This window comes from Carlito syrichta, unplaced genomic scaffold (genome assembly GCF_000164805.1).
Source record: "Carlito syrichta isolate Samal-C Ts95f unplaced genomic scaffold, Tarsius_syrichta-2.0.1 Scaffold306879, whole genome shotgun sequence".
NCBI classification, from domain to species: Eukaryota; Metazoa; Chordata; class Mammalia; order Primates; family Tarsiidae; genus Carlito; species Carlito syrichta.
Window position 1 is genome coordinate 308539 of NW_007250975.1, and position 16965 is coordinate 325503.

The 16965-nt window shown below is 36.7% G+C and overlaps 1 protein-coding gene across 1 annotated transcript in view; it reads left to right on the forward strand.

Moving 5' to 3' along the window:
- The window catches only part of CPS1 (carbamoyl-phosphate synthase 1), a 116680-nt gene that overhangs the window by 24763 nt on the left and 74952 nt on the right, over positions 1-16965 (forward strand). Inside the window, exons 5-13 of the mRNA XM_008063502.2 lie at positions 902-958; positions 3723-3815; positions 7603-7692; positions 9348-9476; positions 10057-10163; positions 11029-11167; positions 12081-12158; positions 13695-13793; positions 15308-15403. Coding sequence (XP_008061693.1) covers positions 902-958; positions 3723-3815; positions 7603-7692; positions 9348-9476; positions 10057-10163; positions 11029-11167; positions 12081-12158; positions 13695-13793; positions 15308-15403 — 888 coding nt within the window. The remainder of the gene's footprint in view (positions 1-901; positions 959-3722; positions 3816-7602; positions 7693-9347; positions 9477-10056; positions 10164-11028; positions 11168-12080; positions 12159-13694; positions 13794-15307; positions 15404-16965) is intronic.

Here is a 16965-nt window from a genome sequence, read left to right on the forward strand (position 1 = left end):
TAATTTTTGATTTATTGTAGAGATGAGGTCTTGCCAAGTTGCCCAGGTGGGTCTCGAACCCTTGGGCTCAGGCAATCCACTCACCTCGGCCTCCCAAAGCACTGGGATTACAGGCTGAGCCACCAAGCCCGGCTTGTAAGTTTGGTTTCTAAATGTGCTTTGAGTCTACTTCCATAATCACAGACACATAGAGTAGAAAAGAGTCTAAGATAATCATCAATTCACCTCCTTCTATTTAGTCGTGAGATCAAACACATTGCTTAAACTTCTCTCAGATAACTGGTGGAAGAAAAGAAAATAGAATTTCCTTTTCTGATTCCCAACTCATTACTCTTTCATTATACCACATCTATCTCTATCCACACCAGTTAAAGAAACTCCAACAAATGGTATTGTTGCCTGATGGACTAACAGGATGGGCAAGATTTGGTGCAACCTGGTTGCTCACAGGGGCTTTTGAAAAAATGCATTGATTGCCTACTATGTGCTAGGAACATATGGATCAAAATATGGATTTGTACGTTTTGCTTATGAATTCACCAATTCCATTATTTCAATATATGTACATACATATAATATATACATATATGTATATATATATATATGTGATCTTTCTTTTTCAACTTCTTGAGTTAAAAACAGTGGAAGCATAGCATAAGATTGATGTTCAGAATTTCTTATTTTTTATTCTGAGAAAGGGCCTAGGTATTCAGAGTCTTGTGCCCAACTGGGGCAGCAATTTACCGTGTTCTGACAATAGTCACCCTGGGTCAGAGAAAAAAAGAGTGGAGAAATTATTTACTGCTCAAGAAGATAGATGAGGCTAAGTTTGTAACTTGAAAACAATATGCTGGATTTAATTCCCTCCAATTTCACTGTCACTACAATTTTTTTCCTATAGGTTCCTGCAATTTATGGAGTGGATACAAGAATGCTGAGTAAAATAATTCGGGATAAGGTATGATCATCATCTGTGGACTAATCTATGTTTCTTCACACACACACACACACACACACACACACACACACACACACACACACACATATATTTTTTTCTCAGCACCTGAGGATACATTAATATGTAAAGGAATGAATCTTGCCAGCTTCTGCTATCTGGGGCTCTGTTATTATACTTTCCTGTTTCCAATGTAATTTTCAAGACTGAATACTTGATTGGTATGTTTGTAACTGAATGAACTTGAGATTAATTCACCCAGTAGCTTACTGAGTGCCCACCATGTGTTCGTTATACTGATGTGTCAAGGCATTTATAATTCACCTCATGTGGCAGAATGTTAGTAAAACAAGTGGAGGAGGTAACCAGTTGCATCACAATTTTGCCTGAATTTCATTCCTACAAGCTGAAGGATACAAACCAGAAAGTGTACAGCATTAATACTCTTGTTTGTTTCACTTTCTTGGAAGCATTATCTGTGATATTAGTGAGTTATTTTTCATGAATGTGGCAAATGACACCAGCATAGATTACCTAAATGATGTAGTCTTTCTTGAGACTGTGTCAGTGACTCAGGTGACAGAAGGAAAGGTTTTCTTTTGCTTTCATATATGATCGCTACAACATATGATCTCTCCTCTGAGAATACTTTGTCACCATCTGCCTGCTCCTTCTTGCTATAGGGGGTTGACATTATTATTATTATTATTTTTATATGAAGAGTTCATATCCCAAATCAGAAAGAAATGTTACCTTCCTGCTGCTAATTAAATGACCAAATATAACTAAAGTTTTTTCATTGAATATGATTTTGTAGAAAAGAAAAAGATAAATGGTACAATTTGAAAGTATGTATGTGGAAGAGTTTTTTTTTTAGATTAAAAAATATAGTTTATTTAAAAGTAAATTAGAGAAAGAGAAGGGAGAGAGAAGATTCAAGGTGAGGGAGGGGGTCCAAAACCAGGTTTGCGGAGAGTAAGTGTCAATATATACTCTAACAAGAAATCTACAAGAAATTTTCTTAAAAATCTCTTTCACTGTCCATCATCTGACATCAGTGAAAGAGATTTTTAAGAAAATTTCTTGTAGATTCCCTGTTAGAGTACATATCGACACGTACTCTCTGCAAACAGAAAGAAAGAGCAGCTTTGAAAATAAGAACATGACCATGTATCCATGACCAGAAGGAAGACACCGAGAGTTTATGCAATAATTCTGTTTTACCTCTGATTTCATTCCCTCCACCATGATTTTCCTGAGAATAGATGTTAATGAAACTATATATCCAAGTACATTCTTGTGTTTCCTTAGTCAAATGATTTGTGTGAGAAGTAAGCGATGATCAAGGTACCAGAATGAGAAGGAGCAAAACTGGGAAAATCAATTTAGGGTGCAAAATTGACAGTTTAAATGCAGTACATTCCAGTCTAATGATTTAGCAAAACTCTTTACAAGATCACAGTGTGTCCTTTATGTGATGTGGTTGGTTAAAAAAAGCCTTTTACCATAGGTAGTTAGGCTTTCAAAATTAGCTACATGGATTAGCACAGACAAAATTGTGGTATTGTCTCATATTTGTTTATGAGTGATGGTAGTTCTTATTAAAATGTATATTATAGCTTTCACTTCTATTAATCTTAGGCCGGAAAGTAAGATTGTGTTATATTCAGCATACTTTAAGGCAAGGGGAAAGAGAACTGAAAACCACATTTCAAAATTAGGGGTCCATTAATATAGTCAAAGGATCGTGTGACTTAGATTCTAAAAGTAAATGTAGACCATCAGGAAACTTAGAAATACAGAGTAGAAGTGAAAGATGGCTTTTAAGTAGTTTTCCCAGATTTTGAGGCAGCACTCTGGTTTTAATAATAGCACTGAAATTACCATCCTGCTTGATGGCGTGCAGGTAGGGTCTACCCTTACTCGTTCTCAAGTGGCTTCTCCCAAAAGGAATAAGTTAAAAAGGGAAAAATGGATTTCCTTCTATTTCTTTTAATGCAAGAATTTCCTGGGAGAAGGGCAAGTCAATAAAACCTGGATTACTAAATATACCATGCCATTTTCCTAAATAGTTCAAAGTAGACTTACTAACAAATAAGTAAAAATCTCAGGATACCGCTAATAAAAAGAAGATATTGCCATGTTCACACTGGCAAGGCTAATTTGTGAAAACGTCACAGAAGGTTGAACTTTCCTTAAAGTTCAGGCCCTTAGGGACACTTAGACATTAACATGTCTAAATCTCTGACTATTTTCATTGTAGCTACTAGACGTTTGTGACTTACGTTGCATTTCATCTTTTAGTGAATTAATTTTATAATCATAGTATAATAAATTCCCATTATTTTCAATTTTCTTTTGCAATTTTTAGACTTCTTATTTTCTTCTCAATAGTTTGTTCTATTCACCTTTCCCATGAAAAATCTTAGGCCATATGCACTAAAGGAGTGTAGGTACACTGAATCTTTCAATTTGTACCATTGTGAAGTTTGGAGACTGAATTGTGATGCGTTTTGACTTTGTCTACACCAGGCAATGGTCTCAGTCCTAAAATAACTCATTGTATATCCCAGAGTGTTTCTCAAAATGTAAGTGCAAATTACTTAATTTTCCAGTTTGAGAAGATGAAGATCTTCTGCTGATGGTTATGAGTAGTTATAAAGACATCTAAATCTTGGAACAGCTGTTTAAAGTCCCTGTGAGTTTATCCTGTCAGCACCTTCATTGCTACTTCCTTTTAATTGTCTACATTTAAAAAATTTGATAGGGTACCATGCTTGGGAAGATTGAATTTGAAGGTCAGCCCGTGGATTTTGTGGATCCAAACAAGCAGAATTTGATTGCCGAGATTTCAACCAAGGTGAGCATTTTTCCTTCATATTTTGTAGTTTTATTTTATTCCCTTTAGACCCACCTTTCTTGTAATATCAAAACATTCATTTAGGCAGAGTTCATGTTCCAGACGCAACAGTGTTGAGGGAAAAAAGGGCCTCATAGCAACGGGAACATATATTACAAAATCAGCACATTTAAAGCTAGTAACCATTACTTATCCTATTTACATAGGAACCTGCATGCCCTGATTTAGAAGCTGTTTACTATAATTTTAGTTTTCTCCTTTTCCTGGTTCCTCAGCTCTGGATCTTAGCAATGTCAAAGGGAGCACTGAATTGCCAGAGACAGGCATAGCAATGATTAGGAATCAGTGCTAATTACCTGCCAGAGAGCCAAGAGAACTTTATAGAAATCAGATACAGTAATCAGAGTCTGGGGTCGTTTTGTGCAGAGGAAATATTTTTTCACATGCTAAAGATTTATTGTGTTATAGTTTAGCTCAAAAATTAATGTCCATAATGATGACTAAGTCACCCTGAAGTGAAATATGTTTAGCATATATTTATAAAAGGGTATAGAATACATTTTAGGGAGATGTCCATTGCTTTTGATTGAATATCTATTAATGTAGGTGTGAGTGAGTCTACTGAGCTACAGTCTTTGTCCTTGGGGAGCATAGAGCCTGGTGAAACAAGCAAACAAGTAAATCACCATGGACAGCACCAAAGTCCGGTGATAAATACTATCCTTGGCTTTGTGCATAGGGTGTTGCAAGGGCATGCATGGAGCAGCATTGAAATGGGTTAGATACATCAGAGTAGGTTCTGCAGAAGAGAGAGGCTTGCTCCTAGACATGAAGAGCAGGTAGTAATAGTTAAGTAGATGGAAAATTAGGAGAACTGTGTTCCAGGCAGAAGGAATGGCATGGAGGTATGAAACAACATAGTGTGTTTGAAGAGTTATGTGTAGTTTCTTAGGGCTAAACCAGAGAGTTCACACATATTGATTCACACACTTGGCCAAAGATGAATGGAGATAGACTGACTGAAGCTTGCCCTAGAGGGTTTTGTATTGTTGACTCATAAGCAATTCCAGAAGCTATTGTGAACTCCTTCAGTGTCATTTTGGAGCAAAATATAACTGACTAAAAGAGCAAGCAACTAGAAGGTTGTCATGGCCAATCAGAACAAAAATCACAAGAGCCTGAATTGATCAGTAATAACAAGGACAGATATAGCACACGAGGTGGATTGCAGGAATGGGAGAAGGAGGAGTTGAATATGACTGGGCAAAAGGTCACTCTATTTTCTCAGTTAAGGATTTTGACTCATCAGGGTGCACATAGTGATTACGTTATTAGATGGTCAGATGTCTATGGGATATTGCTGTGACTTTTTTCTTAAAGAAAAGTTTTTGGCACCCTTTGAAGTTTAAAGGGTGGATTACCACCTTCTGTTTTTATATCACAGAATGGGAGATAAAATAGTCTCCCTTCCTAGGACTATGTATTTGTTACCATTGTGTTTTCAATGTGGAGATTTTCTATTACCTGGTATTCTGGCTCCTGTCACATGGAAAGGAGAGATGAGGATTGGAGTCTTAGATATTAGTACTGACTTGTGATGTTCAGTTGGGTAGGGATGTGCATTTGAAACATGCTGAAACAAGCCAGGCTCGGTGGCTCAGCCTGTAATCCCGCGCCTTGGGAGGCTGAGGTGAGTGGATTGCCTGAGCCCGTGGGTTCAACACCCGCCTGGGCAACTTGGCGAGACCTCATCTCTACAAAAAATCAAAAATCAGCTGGGTGTGGTAGTGCGCGCCTGTAGTTCAGCTACTCAGAAGGCGGAGGCGGAAGGATCGCCGGAGCCCAGCAGGTCGAGGCTGCGGTGGCCGGAGCGGCCACGGCCCTCCAGTCTGGGCGACAGAGTGAGACTTCAACTCAAAAAAAAAAAAAAAAAGAAACATAAGAAATATTTTGTTAAAGAAAACGAACTTTGCATTAGATACGTAATTATTTATATACTTGGAATTTGATTATGGCATATGCAATATTCACTTCTAATTTTTAATTTTAAAATTTGTCTATTCAAATGACACAGGACTATTTTCCTCTACTGGTTTTTAAATATTTCCTGTGGAGTGATTTAGTCTGAGACACAGCATGATAGAGGGCTATTTTTCCCTTTAGAATGACAGAATGCTAGAATTGAGAATTACCTTGGTGATTTTAGTCTAAAATTTTCCAGATGTTTGGAACACTGTTCTGGACAAATTCACCTTAAATTCTGTGGTTACATAAGTCGAAAACACTGGATAGCATATTGATTTTTTTTTGGTCAAATTCAAACTCAAATCCACATATTCAAGTGTCTGTGAGATCTTGTTTAACTTCTGTCATTCTGTCTGGACAGACCTGAATGTGTTTATGTAGAGACTGGCAAAAATAAGCACACCTGTGTTTTTATCTAGATCAAATTGAGAGAGTATAATGGTGAAAGGTGACTCTGTTTCTTAACACCAATGCAATTAAAAATTTCATTATAGCTATGATAAAGTGTGTATTTGCATCAGAGGATTACATATATATTGTGTGTTTTGTTTTGCTATATGCCTTGTAAGTGTCAATAACTTAATTCATTGTCTTGTAATTGCAATTTTATGCAGCTACAACTAGATGGTAATATTGCTTTATTTTGCAGCAGAAGTCTAAGGTTAAGAGTAAATCCATACTTTTTCAAATTATCCAATGTGATAGATTACCTGTAGCATTTATGGATCAGTTCAGCAGTAATTCTCCCAGATCACTGAAGGACCAAGATGTTTTTTTCTACAGAACAGTCAGCAGGAGAAAAAAAAATAGCCCTTTTATATATTTTTTTCTCAAGTACAGTCTAAGGATGATGATTTCACATTCTATGTAGACGTTGTGGAGAGGTAGACTTTTCATTAAAGAAGATGTTCTTTGAAATATTCAGATTGTACCTTTTATCTAAAATCTTTTGCAAACTGTGAAATCATCCTAAGTTCAGGATATGCCAGCTAACTCTCAAAGCAAGAACCACTGTGGGAGCCCAGGCTTCTAGGCTTTCTCTCTATTTCTATTATTTCTCCATTTATGATTTGGGGAACTGCTTCTTGAGTAAATGCCTATGAAAATAGACTTGGCTTCAAGCAGTGCTCCAGATGTAGATCATGATTATGATATGTTCTGGGATGTTTTTATGAAATCTACCTTTTAAATGCAAACAACTGCCCAGAAGCCTAAAGGGACTTGTGGTTTATACTGGTTTAGCAATTCCTGTGGCCCGCATACACACTGTGTCCATTTGGTCCCTCTGCATAAGCCTAATGTACAGTAATTCAGCTCTACCCCATTCGATCTTTATCGCAAGTGCGGGATCAAATGGTGTTTAAAGCATGATGTATCTATTACCACATCTGTCTAGTGCTGAATCAGGCAATCTTCTTCGAAAATTTCATTGTTACTGGTTGTTAATGAGGCAAAACATGGTAAAGATGGTTGTTAACTATGGAAGCAACCAGTTTCTTAGAGATCATTGTTATCACTGCAATCGACAATCTATATAAAACACCAAAGTGCTTTTTTTTCCTCATAAAAAAAGACACAGTCTGTGGCACTTTCTGCGCCTTCCTTACAAATTGATTGTTAACTGCCAGTCACTCCCTAGTAGTTAACAATCAATCTGTTACTAATCTAAGTGCAAAGCATCTTCAGATACGTGTATGATTTAGTCTGTTGCTCATAGCTGGGTTGTCCCTCTGATTCTTTGTTTTTTTAATGTCCATGGCAGGAAGTCAAGGTGTATGGCAAAGGAAACCCCACCAAAGTGGTAGCTGTGGACTGTGGGATAAAAAACAACGTAATCCGCCTCCTGGTAAAGGTGAGTAATTTGTTCCATCTCAAAAGTGAGGGTTTGTCATATTGATCATTAGTGCGCAGCCTAGTTCCTCTGACACAGAGAAAGCTTGTGCTTTCCCTCAGAATGTCAGGGACAAAATAACACAATTATCTCTGTTCAAATTAGAGATATAGACTGCTATGTTAAAAAAATAAGCTTCAAGGGCCACTAAAACATGGAAGAAAAAGATAGCTGCTCTTACCACTTATTGACTGACATTCTGAGATGTGCCACATTCACTTTTTGGGGGGCTTGGAAATGACCAAAAAGCTAGTCTGTCTGAGAGCTCCTCCTTTGGCCTACATTTATTATGTATCATGTGTTTGCAGGAATCATGTCCTGATGCAGTACAAACTTTCACAGAGCTTTATGTTAGGTCTTAGGTGACCAATTAAAATGAAACATTAAAGGTGCTTAAGACGAATTTAACCGTTATAACAATGTTTTCTTAAATATCGTTTCGTTGGAATCTCTCCTCCCCAATTCTCTCCCAATTTCTCCATCTCTGTCTCTCATATACACATTCGCATAACACCAAAGTAGTATGGATAGAAGGAGATTCTTCATCTCACCTCTTCATTAGAGAATATCAACAATATTTAAACATGATTCCAAGTTCCTGTCAATTTTATTAACACAAATTTGCATGGATAGCAAGGCAGCAGATACTACCATAGATACCCTATCCCTATTCCACTCTTGTTTTGCCTTTTTAATTCATATTGCCCATCTTCTAACTGCAAGCATCTGCATGTCTTGACCTGAGAGCTTTCTTTGGTTGGCTGGAGCCTGCTGGCAAGCAGGAAATGTTATAGGATTAATAATCTCTAGAGTAGCACCCAACCAAAGACCAGAAAAAACATATCAACACCTTATTTCCTTCATTTCATGGATGGATGTGCTACCTGTAAGGTTAATACTCCACAATGGCTCTCAGGGTTTCTCATTGCACTTAAGCTTCAGTTATTCATAATGGTAACTGCTTGATAATGCATACTTTATAGGGATGTCTTCTGAGGTCACTTCTCTATCCAGTTCGTTTTTCTTAGAAACACCTTCCAAATAAGTACTCTTGTTTCAGAAAATGCTTCTAAGAAACCCACAAAGACAGCTTCTTAGTACTTTTTTAGGAAAAGTTTTAATTTTTCTATTAGAGTGCATTACAGAGAATAGGAGAAAAGCCCTAGGAAAGAAGGCTGATTAAATTTCAGTCAGACACAAAAAGGCAAAACTGAAAAAAGTGAAAGGCAGACCAACTTATTTTGGCAGGAAGTGGATTTATCTTTTTTTGCAACCTGCTGTCTTATAGGTAATGAAGGTAATCCACACTTCTCTGAGTCCAGTCACAGCGTTTGTAGACACTGAAACCTCTCTTGAAGCACAGAATAGTAGATTATCTATTTTATCAGGATCCAAACTTTAATGGTGTTTTTTCCCTGTCCTTTCTCTTGACCATTTTATCACATAAAATACAATGAACCACCCAAAGAATTTTTTTGCTTAGTATTATTTATTAGAATTATGTACTATTGTTTCCTTCCCTCTAAGAAATGGTTAGTCAAGAGAAAGTCTAGCAAAATTAGACTTTGGCCAACAAGCATGTTATTAAATTCATCATTCTTGTGTCTCTTTTCCAGCGAGGAGCTGAAGTACATTTAGTTCCCTGGAATCACGATTTCACCAAGATGGAGTATGATGGGCTTTTAATCGCCGGAGGTCCTGGAAACCCAACTCTGGCCCAACCACTAATTCAGAATGTCAAAAAGGTACAGTGACCCTGCAGTTAGTGTAGGTCTGTGTGTGAGGTGTGTGGGGGTGCCCACGCTCTGTACTCTGAAAGGGCTGTAATATGTTTCATTTATTCAGGCAGTTTTCAGTACTCATATTTGTGACCTCTGAGGCAATGTCAGGAGAGGTATTCTACAGGGGAACCAACGAGGAGAGAATATCAGAGGAAATAAAGCTTTTCTTTAGGCAAAGTAACTTTGGAATTGTGACATCAAGTTGAAGAAACTGGAGTCCAGGCTCCCAGTATAACTTTTCCTACAGTTGTATAGTACAAACTCATGTTCTTCGTCATGACCTTAGGAACTATAGAACCTGCAAATCTCTAAAGAAATATTAAATTAGGTCCAGTTTAGTATGCATGTGAAATACATCTTATTGGATTCTAATACTACAAATTTGGCAATTACGTTCTTATTCACTTTCTCTTTTAACTGAGTTACTAGTTTCTTTGCCTTTCTAACTAAGGAAAAACAAAGAGGGATACTTCATTTTTGTTCCTTCCGAAGCATCGTTTTTTGGGATTGTACTCTTTGCTTAATGAAATTCTCTCTGATTTAGATTTTGGAGAGTGATCGCAAGGAGCCACTCTTTGGAATCAGTACAGGAAATTTAATAACAGGATTGGCTGCAGGTGCCAAGTCCTACAAGATGTCCATGGCCAACAGGTGAGGCAGCTATGCTTTTGTCTCTGGTAAACCAGCACTGAAATATTATTAGTCGCTAAGCACAAAAGACTTAGCGAACTTACCTGCCATTTTATCAGATTAAATAGATAACCATAGTAAATGACAGACATGGTTCACAGTTGTGTGACTACCTCATACAACTGTTTTTGCATTTTTGAAAGTCAGCCTTCTCTAACGATAACTTTGCTATGCTTTAAAGTTATTTTCCTTCCCTCGGCATAAATTGAGGTTATAATACTCAATCAAATGGTATTCCGAGGGAAATTATTTTAATTTTAAGCTTGATTTCAGAGCCTTGTATGATTTTAAGAAGCTAGTGTGACTTAAGAACCGAGAAATCTTCAGATCATCTTGGTTTCAATTTTTTGCCTCAAGGGATGTTAATTTATTCAACACCAGGCTTTCCACCATGGCTCACCATCCACACAAAGTATAATTCAAAAGGGTTCAGGTCTGAGTTGTCATTTCTTTATTGTCTCCCAATTACTCTCCTCTGGCTTTAAAATTACTGTAGCGCCCTCAGAATAGTCGCTTCTATTTGTCTGTTTCTGTTAAGCTCGTGAACAACTCTCTTTGTTATGAGTGCAGGGCCCCCTTTTCTAAAACCGATTACAGTTTAATAGACCTGATATTTAACACACAACAAAGCTTCCTGAATTGATTTTTGCTGCTAAAATTATTGGAATTAACAATCTGTGACTTTTCTCACAGAGTAGTTTCCACCAAGCAATTGAAACTTTTGAATTTTAATAGGCTTTTCTTGTTCACTACTTTACAATGAATGCATTTATATTCTCCTTTTCACTTTTCTTTTTCCCTATTCTTTTTCTCCTTTTCTCTCCAGAGGGCAGAATCAGCCTGTTTTGAATATCACAAACAGACAGGCCTTCATTACTGCTCAGAATCATGGCTATGCTCTGGACAACGCCCTCCCTGCTGGCTGGAAACCACTTTTTGTGAATGTCAACGATCAAACAAATGAGGTAAGTGCTGTCAATAAACCCATTCAGTTGGTGATGAGAAATACAGAGTTTTTTTTTTAAAATTGATACATAATTGTCCATATTTATGGGGTACATGTGATATTTTGACACACGCATATAATATGTGATGATCAAATCAGATTATGTAGGATATCTATTACCTCAAATATCATTTATTTGTGTTGAGAACATTTCAAATCTTCTCTTCTAGCTGTTTTGAAATATACAATAAATTATTGTTAACTTTAGTCATCCAGGGCTTTTAATGCTCTGTGATACAAACACCTTTCTCTTATATAAGTGGGATATCCCCCCCACCTTGGAGAAGGGGGCATATTGAATAACTGTTATAGGTTATGTCCCATAGTTCACTGTGTTTTAAAAAAGTCATTTCTCTCTCTTATTTTCTCATCAATTGACTATTAAGATCTGCTATTTGAGTACATAATCAACGATTGTCTTAGACATTCACTGTTAATGACCATCAGTTCCAAATCTGTTTGGGCCCAGTCTGGGTGGGTCTCTGGGACCCCCTCAGCACTGGAGTAATCCTTGAGTAGACCCTTGGAGAAGCAATTTAGGAGTTGGAGATAACATGAGAAGTTGGGTTTACTCTGAACATAGCCCAGAGGGGTCCCAAAGGCTATAGACCAAATCTGTCACTTTTTTGTCAAGGAAAGCACATTTGGTTGAGTCTTTATGGGTCCACTTTCCAGTCTTGCCAAAATAGTCAGATATGTAGTTCCTTTAGATCCCATATCATGTTACTTAACAGGACTGTTCGTTTTAAATTTTTTATGAAGCATTTAACTCAGTTTCTTAAGAGAACTTTCTTGTCCACTGAATAATACAAAGCTATACTTGGCACTCATTTTTACAGAAGGAATTTTCTTCTTGTTTCTTACTTCCTCAGGGAATTATGCATGAGAGCAAACCGTTCTTTGCTGTGCAGTTCCACCCAGAGGTCAGCCCAGGGCCAACTGACACTGAGGTATGTCAAATGATGAGGCCTATCATATATTTACAACCCCCCCCAAAAAAGCAGAGATGTATTTATGTGACCATTTGAGAAACTAAAGTCATCAACCCAGATGATGTTGGCACAAAGCATTCTCAAGAATAGTGCATTGGAAACACACATTTCATATTGACATTTCCCCATGAATATCATAGAGAACATCTTTTATCTTTTAAATATTGTACAGTGCAAAAGCCCTTAAGAAACCCAAAGCGATGCTATTTTTATTTAAACCCATTATCATTCTAATATATTTAGTTCTGAAATTTACAATTGTTGAACTATGCAAATGAATTCCCACTTGCTCTTGCTCGTTTTCATAACTGAAATGAAATTTTAATCCCCCATCTGTGACTTCACAAAAATCCCCACGGTAACTGGTTGTGTAGCCACTAAGAGAGCGTAAACACCAGCAAGAGAAAGAGGGGCCACGGTGTGGGGAGTGCGGGCATGAGTGCACATACGTATGATATAGATGGCTTCCAAAAAGAACCAGAAGGAATGCTTAGAGGCTTTGGGTTTGAATCTAAACATTTTTCCTTTTTTGTGTGAGCTCTCGGTTCAATCTTCAAGCACATCATTTTAAACAAGCACTGCCAGTGACACCAAGATAAATCTGGCAACTCTGGTGTGACTCCCCCATACCCAGGAGCTTTCAGTAGCCAATTTTCATTGTCAGAAGATACTCTTAGAAAGACATTGAGGAGAATAAGAGCTTTCCCTCTATGAACTCTGCTCTCGCATGTCTGAATTGTCTTTTTAGATATTTGTATTTCGTTCACATTTTAATATTACTAGGAAATACTGGTTCTTAATAGCCAAAGTCAGTATAGTATTACCAACCCATGATGAAACTCATAAATAAAATTTAGTTGCATATATCAACTAATACATCCTTAGCATTATTGGTAAAAAATATTTAAATTAGCATATGTCAGTACTTCAGATTAGAAACATTGCAATTAAAATATGTAATAATTTCCACTATCACATAATTCTTTACTTTTTTTGTCCTGCCATATAGTTGCAAAAATGAATACTTTGTTGTAACTCATCATGTCTATGAAACAGCAGAAGTAAATTGTTTGGTAAAGTTTAAGGATAATCTTTAGAGGTGTTTTTTGGGGGAGTTGATATAAATTTTAATTTAAATCAATATTACTAATTTTAGTTTGCATAAGTGATATAGTTTTAATTGTTTTGTTTAGCTAGAATTTTATTTAGATGAAGAAAATGATACATATCTAAGGGGCCATCAACTTGACATACTCAGAAAACATTTGAAATGTCTATTCTGTTGAAAAATTTGCATTTATAGGACTTGAAATGAATAGTCTAATTCTTGTAGTGGTAGATACTTAGTTTTTGGCAAAAAAGTATTGCATAGGAAAAGTTATGCTAAAAATTATTTGTTGATCATTGAAGTTCAAATTTAACTGGGCATCTAGTATTTTATCTGGCATCTGTGTGGGTTTGGAGTTTCTAACTAGATGGTGATTTTTTTTCTAGTACCTGTTCGATTCCTTTTTCTCACTGATAAAGAAGGGAAAAGGGACCACGATTACATCAGTTCTACCAAAGCCAGCACTGGTGGCATCTCGAGTTGAGGTTAGTATATGTGGACCTATTTTTGGTTTATGCCTTTTGGATTTGTCTATCATGTAATAATTTTTTCTAGTAAATGTTGTAAATTTCCCAGTAAATGCCTATTAAAGTTAATTGCTAACATTGTAATTGGCCCTCATTTTATAACTAATTATTTTATTTGTTCTTGATGTTTTCTGAAATGTTCATGTTTTGATTTGAAAATAACATCTTTTAAAATTTACTTATTCTTGAATTTTTGTAATAACATAACTTAAAAATAATAGTTTAATTTAATTTGAAGTTATTTCTCATTGCCTAAAAAGTCATAGCCCTACATAAGACTGAGATACAGTTCAGACTACAAAATCGTTATAGATAATAGAAATCTTTTTGTTTAAACTAGAAGAATTATTATTCAACATCATCAATTGAATAATATTATTTTACTTCTAAAAAGCAAATGGACAAAGATTAATATAACATAAAACTTAAATCTGCATTTATTTGAATATATGTTGATGTATGTTGTTGATAAGATTTTTACTCATTTTCTTCACAGTTAAACTATACATACATACCATTATTACATAAAATTTAGAAAAATTTTCCAAAATTTTCTGTGTAGCTAAAGAATGTACACAGATGTTTACTTACATTATGTAAACACATTTATATAGATCTTTTACATATTTATATATATTTAAATAAAATATAAACCTCTTAGGAAAGTTTTTTACTTAAGTGAAAAATACTTCATAAGCTTTAGAAATTACACTGAAGTTAGAGATGTTTAAAAGGCTAGCCTTTTCTTCACATACAAGTGGGGGAAAAAGAAAAGTCAGAATTATCTTTTGAAGCGTGGGCCCCTTGTAGTACACTTGGAATTTGTTCCCCCAGATCAAAGGGTCACCAAAGTTTTTATCTGGAAGTTTTGGGAAGGTTGAGTCAGAGTTTGTGGAAGAAACGTCCTGAGTTATGGCATATAAGCGACTGGTTCTTCCACTGTGACAATGTACCTGCCCACACCATGCTGTGTTCAGCAGTTTTTGACCAAAGCTGGCATGACTCTTGTGCCCTGCCCTTCCTGTTTACCTGGTCTTGCCCTTCCTGTTTACCTGGTCTTGCCCTTCCTGTTTACCTAGTGGCTTTTTTGTTTTGTTTTGGTTTTTTAATTCCTGGGTTAAAGAACAAAGTCCTCAAAGGAAAAGCTTTTGCCCATAGAGAAGAGGTGAAACAAAAAAACAGCAGAAGCACTAAAAGACATTAAAATTAGCAAGTTAAAAGACAGCAAAAAAGGTGTCTAAATAGGTGTCTCGCATCAAACGGAGAGTGCTTTCAAGGTGTCTGAAGTTTAAACATGTAAGAATAAATATACTTTTTTTAGAAATAAATTCCGAGTTTTGGGGGGTTCCCCTTGTATTACATATTTTTAAAAACATCGTACCTTAATTCATCACATGCACTCAGACAATACAAATTGTCTTATTTTCACCATTTTAGTAATAGAAATGATGTCTTTTTTGTATTGCTTGTAGGTTTCCAAAGTCCTTATCCTGGGATCAGGAGGTCTGTCCATCGGTCAGGCAGGTGAATTTGATTACTCAGGATCTCAAGCTGTAAAAGCCATGAAGGTGAGAGAATATGATCTTTGATAGAATTAATATACTTGCTTTAATGAGTCTAATTAGTATTTTATAATTTAGATTTATGACACTACCTCTTAAGTTGTTATAATTATTTTCCTTAACATCTTTAAAACATGTTTTGTATTAAAGGAGGCTTGATCACAAACAAGATGTTCAACTTTCTCTAATGTGTTCACCTGTAAATTAAGGAATTTAGATTGGTCTCCAAAGTTATTTAGGTTGTTGCCTACGTATATTGAAAACATATAAATTCATATTTAGCGATGCTGCTTACTTCTTTTGAGGCAGCGGGCTTTTCATATATATTTGTGTTTTGTAAAAGAGGAAATTTGGTGCTTTAAAGGACTTCAAATGCTCTACAAGGTGCTTCAGGCATCTCTAGGGTTGAAACGGAAAGCTCCAGTTGGGGGAATAAGGGCAACAGTGCTTTTTGTTCAGGCTTTAGAAGTTATTACCTGTCACTAGGGGACCCAATTCCTCTCCCAGTGACTTGGAAAACAATGATATGGATGAATTTTCAGGTGGAAAAGAGGATTTGATGCCCAGGACATCCTCTGGGATGTTTCTTCAAATCCTCTTGAGATCTTCCCAACCCTTCCTGTAGTAAAATAAGCCTTTAGGAAAATTCCGTTGTATATTTAAGGCATTTCTCTTGAAGACCTAACTTTTTTGGTGTGCTTGTTTCCCTGTGTAGCACCAATTGTATCAGACCATCCCGAGGCAACGTTTGCTCTTGGTGACCTTGCCTCCGGCTTTGCAGTGTAAGGCCGTTCACCAGAGACCTGGTTAGTAGAGAGTAGCATAGAAAGGCAGCAGGAGACCAGGACAACGAGTGTGGCAAAAAACAGTTGGTCGAAGGTTTTCTTTTTTCCTGTTTTCCAGTGTTCTGTATTCAAAGATGTTTCATCTGACAGATGTCTGTTGAAAGTGGGTAGGACAATGACCTTACTCTTCTTCCCATTTGTTTTCATTTTTAAAAATACTCTTTTCCATGCATGCGTTGGTGTACGTGTGCAATGCACGTTTTTTTGTTTTGTTTTTGTTTTGAGTTGGAGTCTCACTCCGTCACCCAGGCTGGAGTGCAATGGCATGCTCACGGCCACCCCAGCGCTGACCTGCTGGGCTCAGGCGATCCTTCTGCCTCAGCCTTTCAAGTAGTTGGAACTACAGGCGCCTGCTTTCACGCCTGGCTTACTTTTGATGTGTTGTAGAGATGAGGTCTTGCCAAGTTGCCCGGACTGGTCTTGAACCCGTGGGCTCAGGCAATCCTCTTGCCTTGGCCTCCCAAAGTGCTAGGATTACAGGATGAGTCACTGAGCCCGGCATGCACAGATTTTTAAAAAAATTTTCAACATGATCTTTTACCTCATTGTATTATGACTTAATCTCTCATTAGATAGATAATTGGAGGGTATCTAATGGTTTAGGTAGGAGAGAGCACAGTCTAAGTTTGTTCAGGGTTTAGAATACATTTAACCAACATGCATTTTTTTTTTTGAGTCGGAGTCTCACTCTGTCGCCCAGACTGGAGTGCAGTGGCCGCTGTC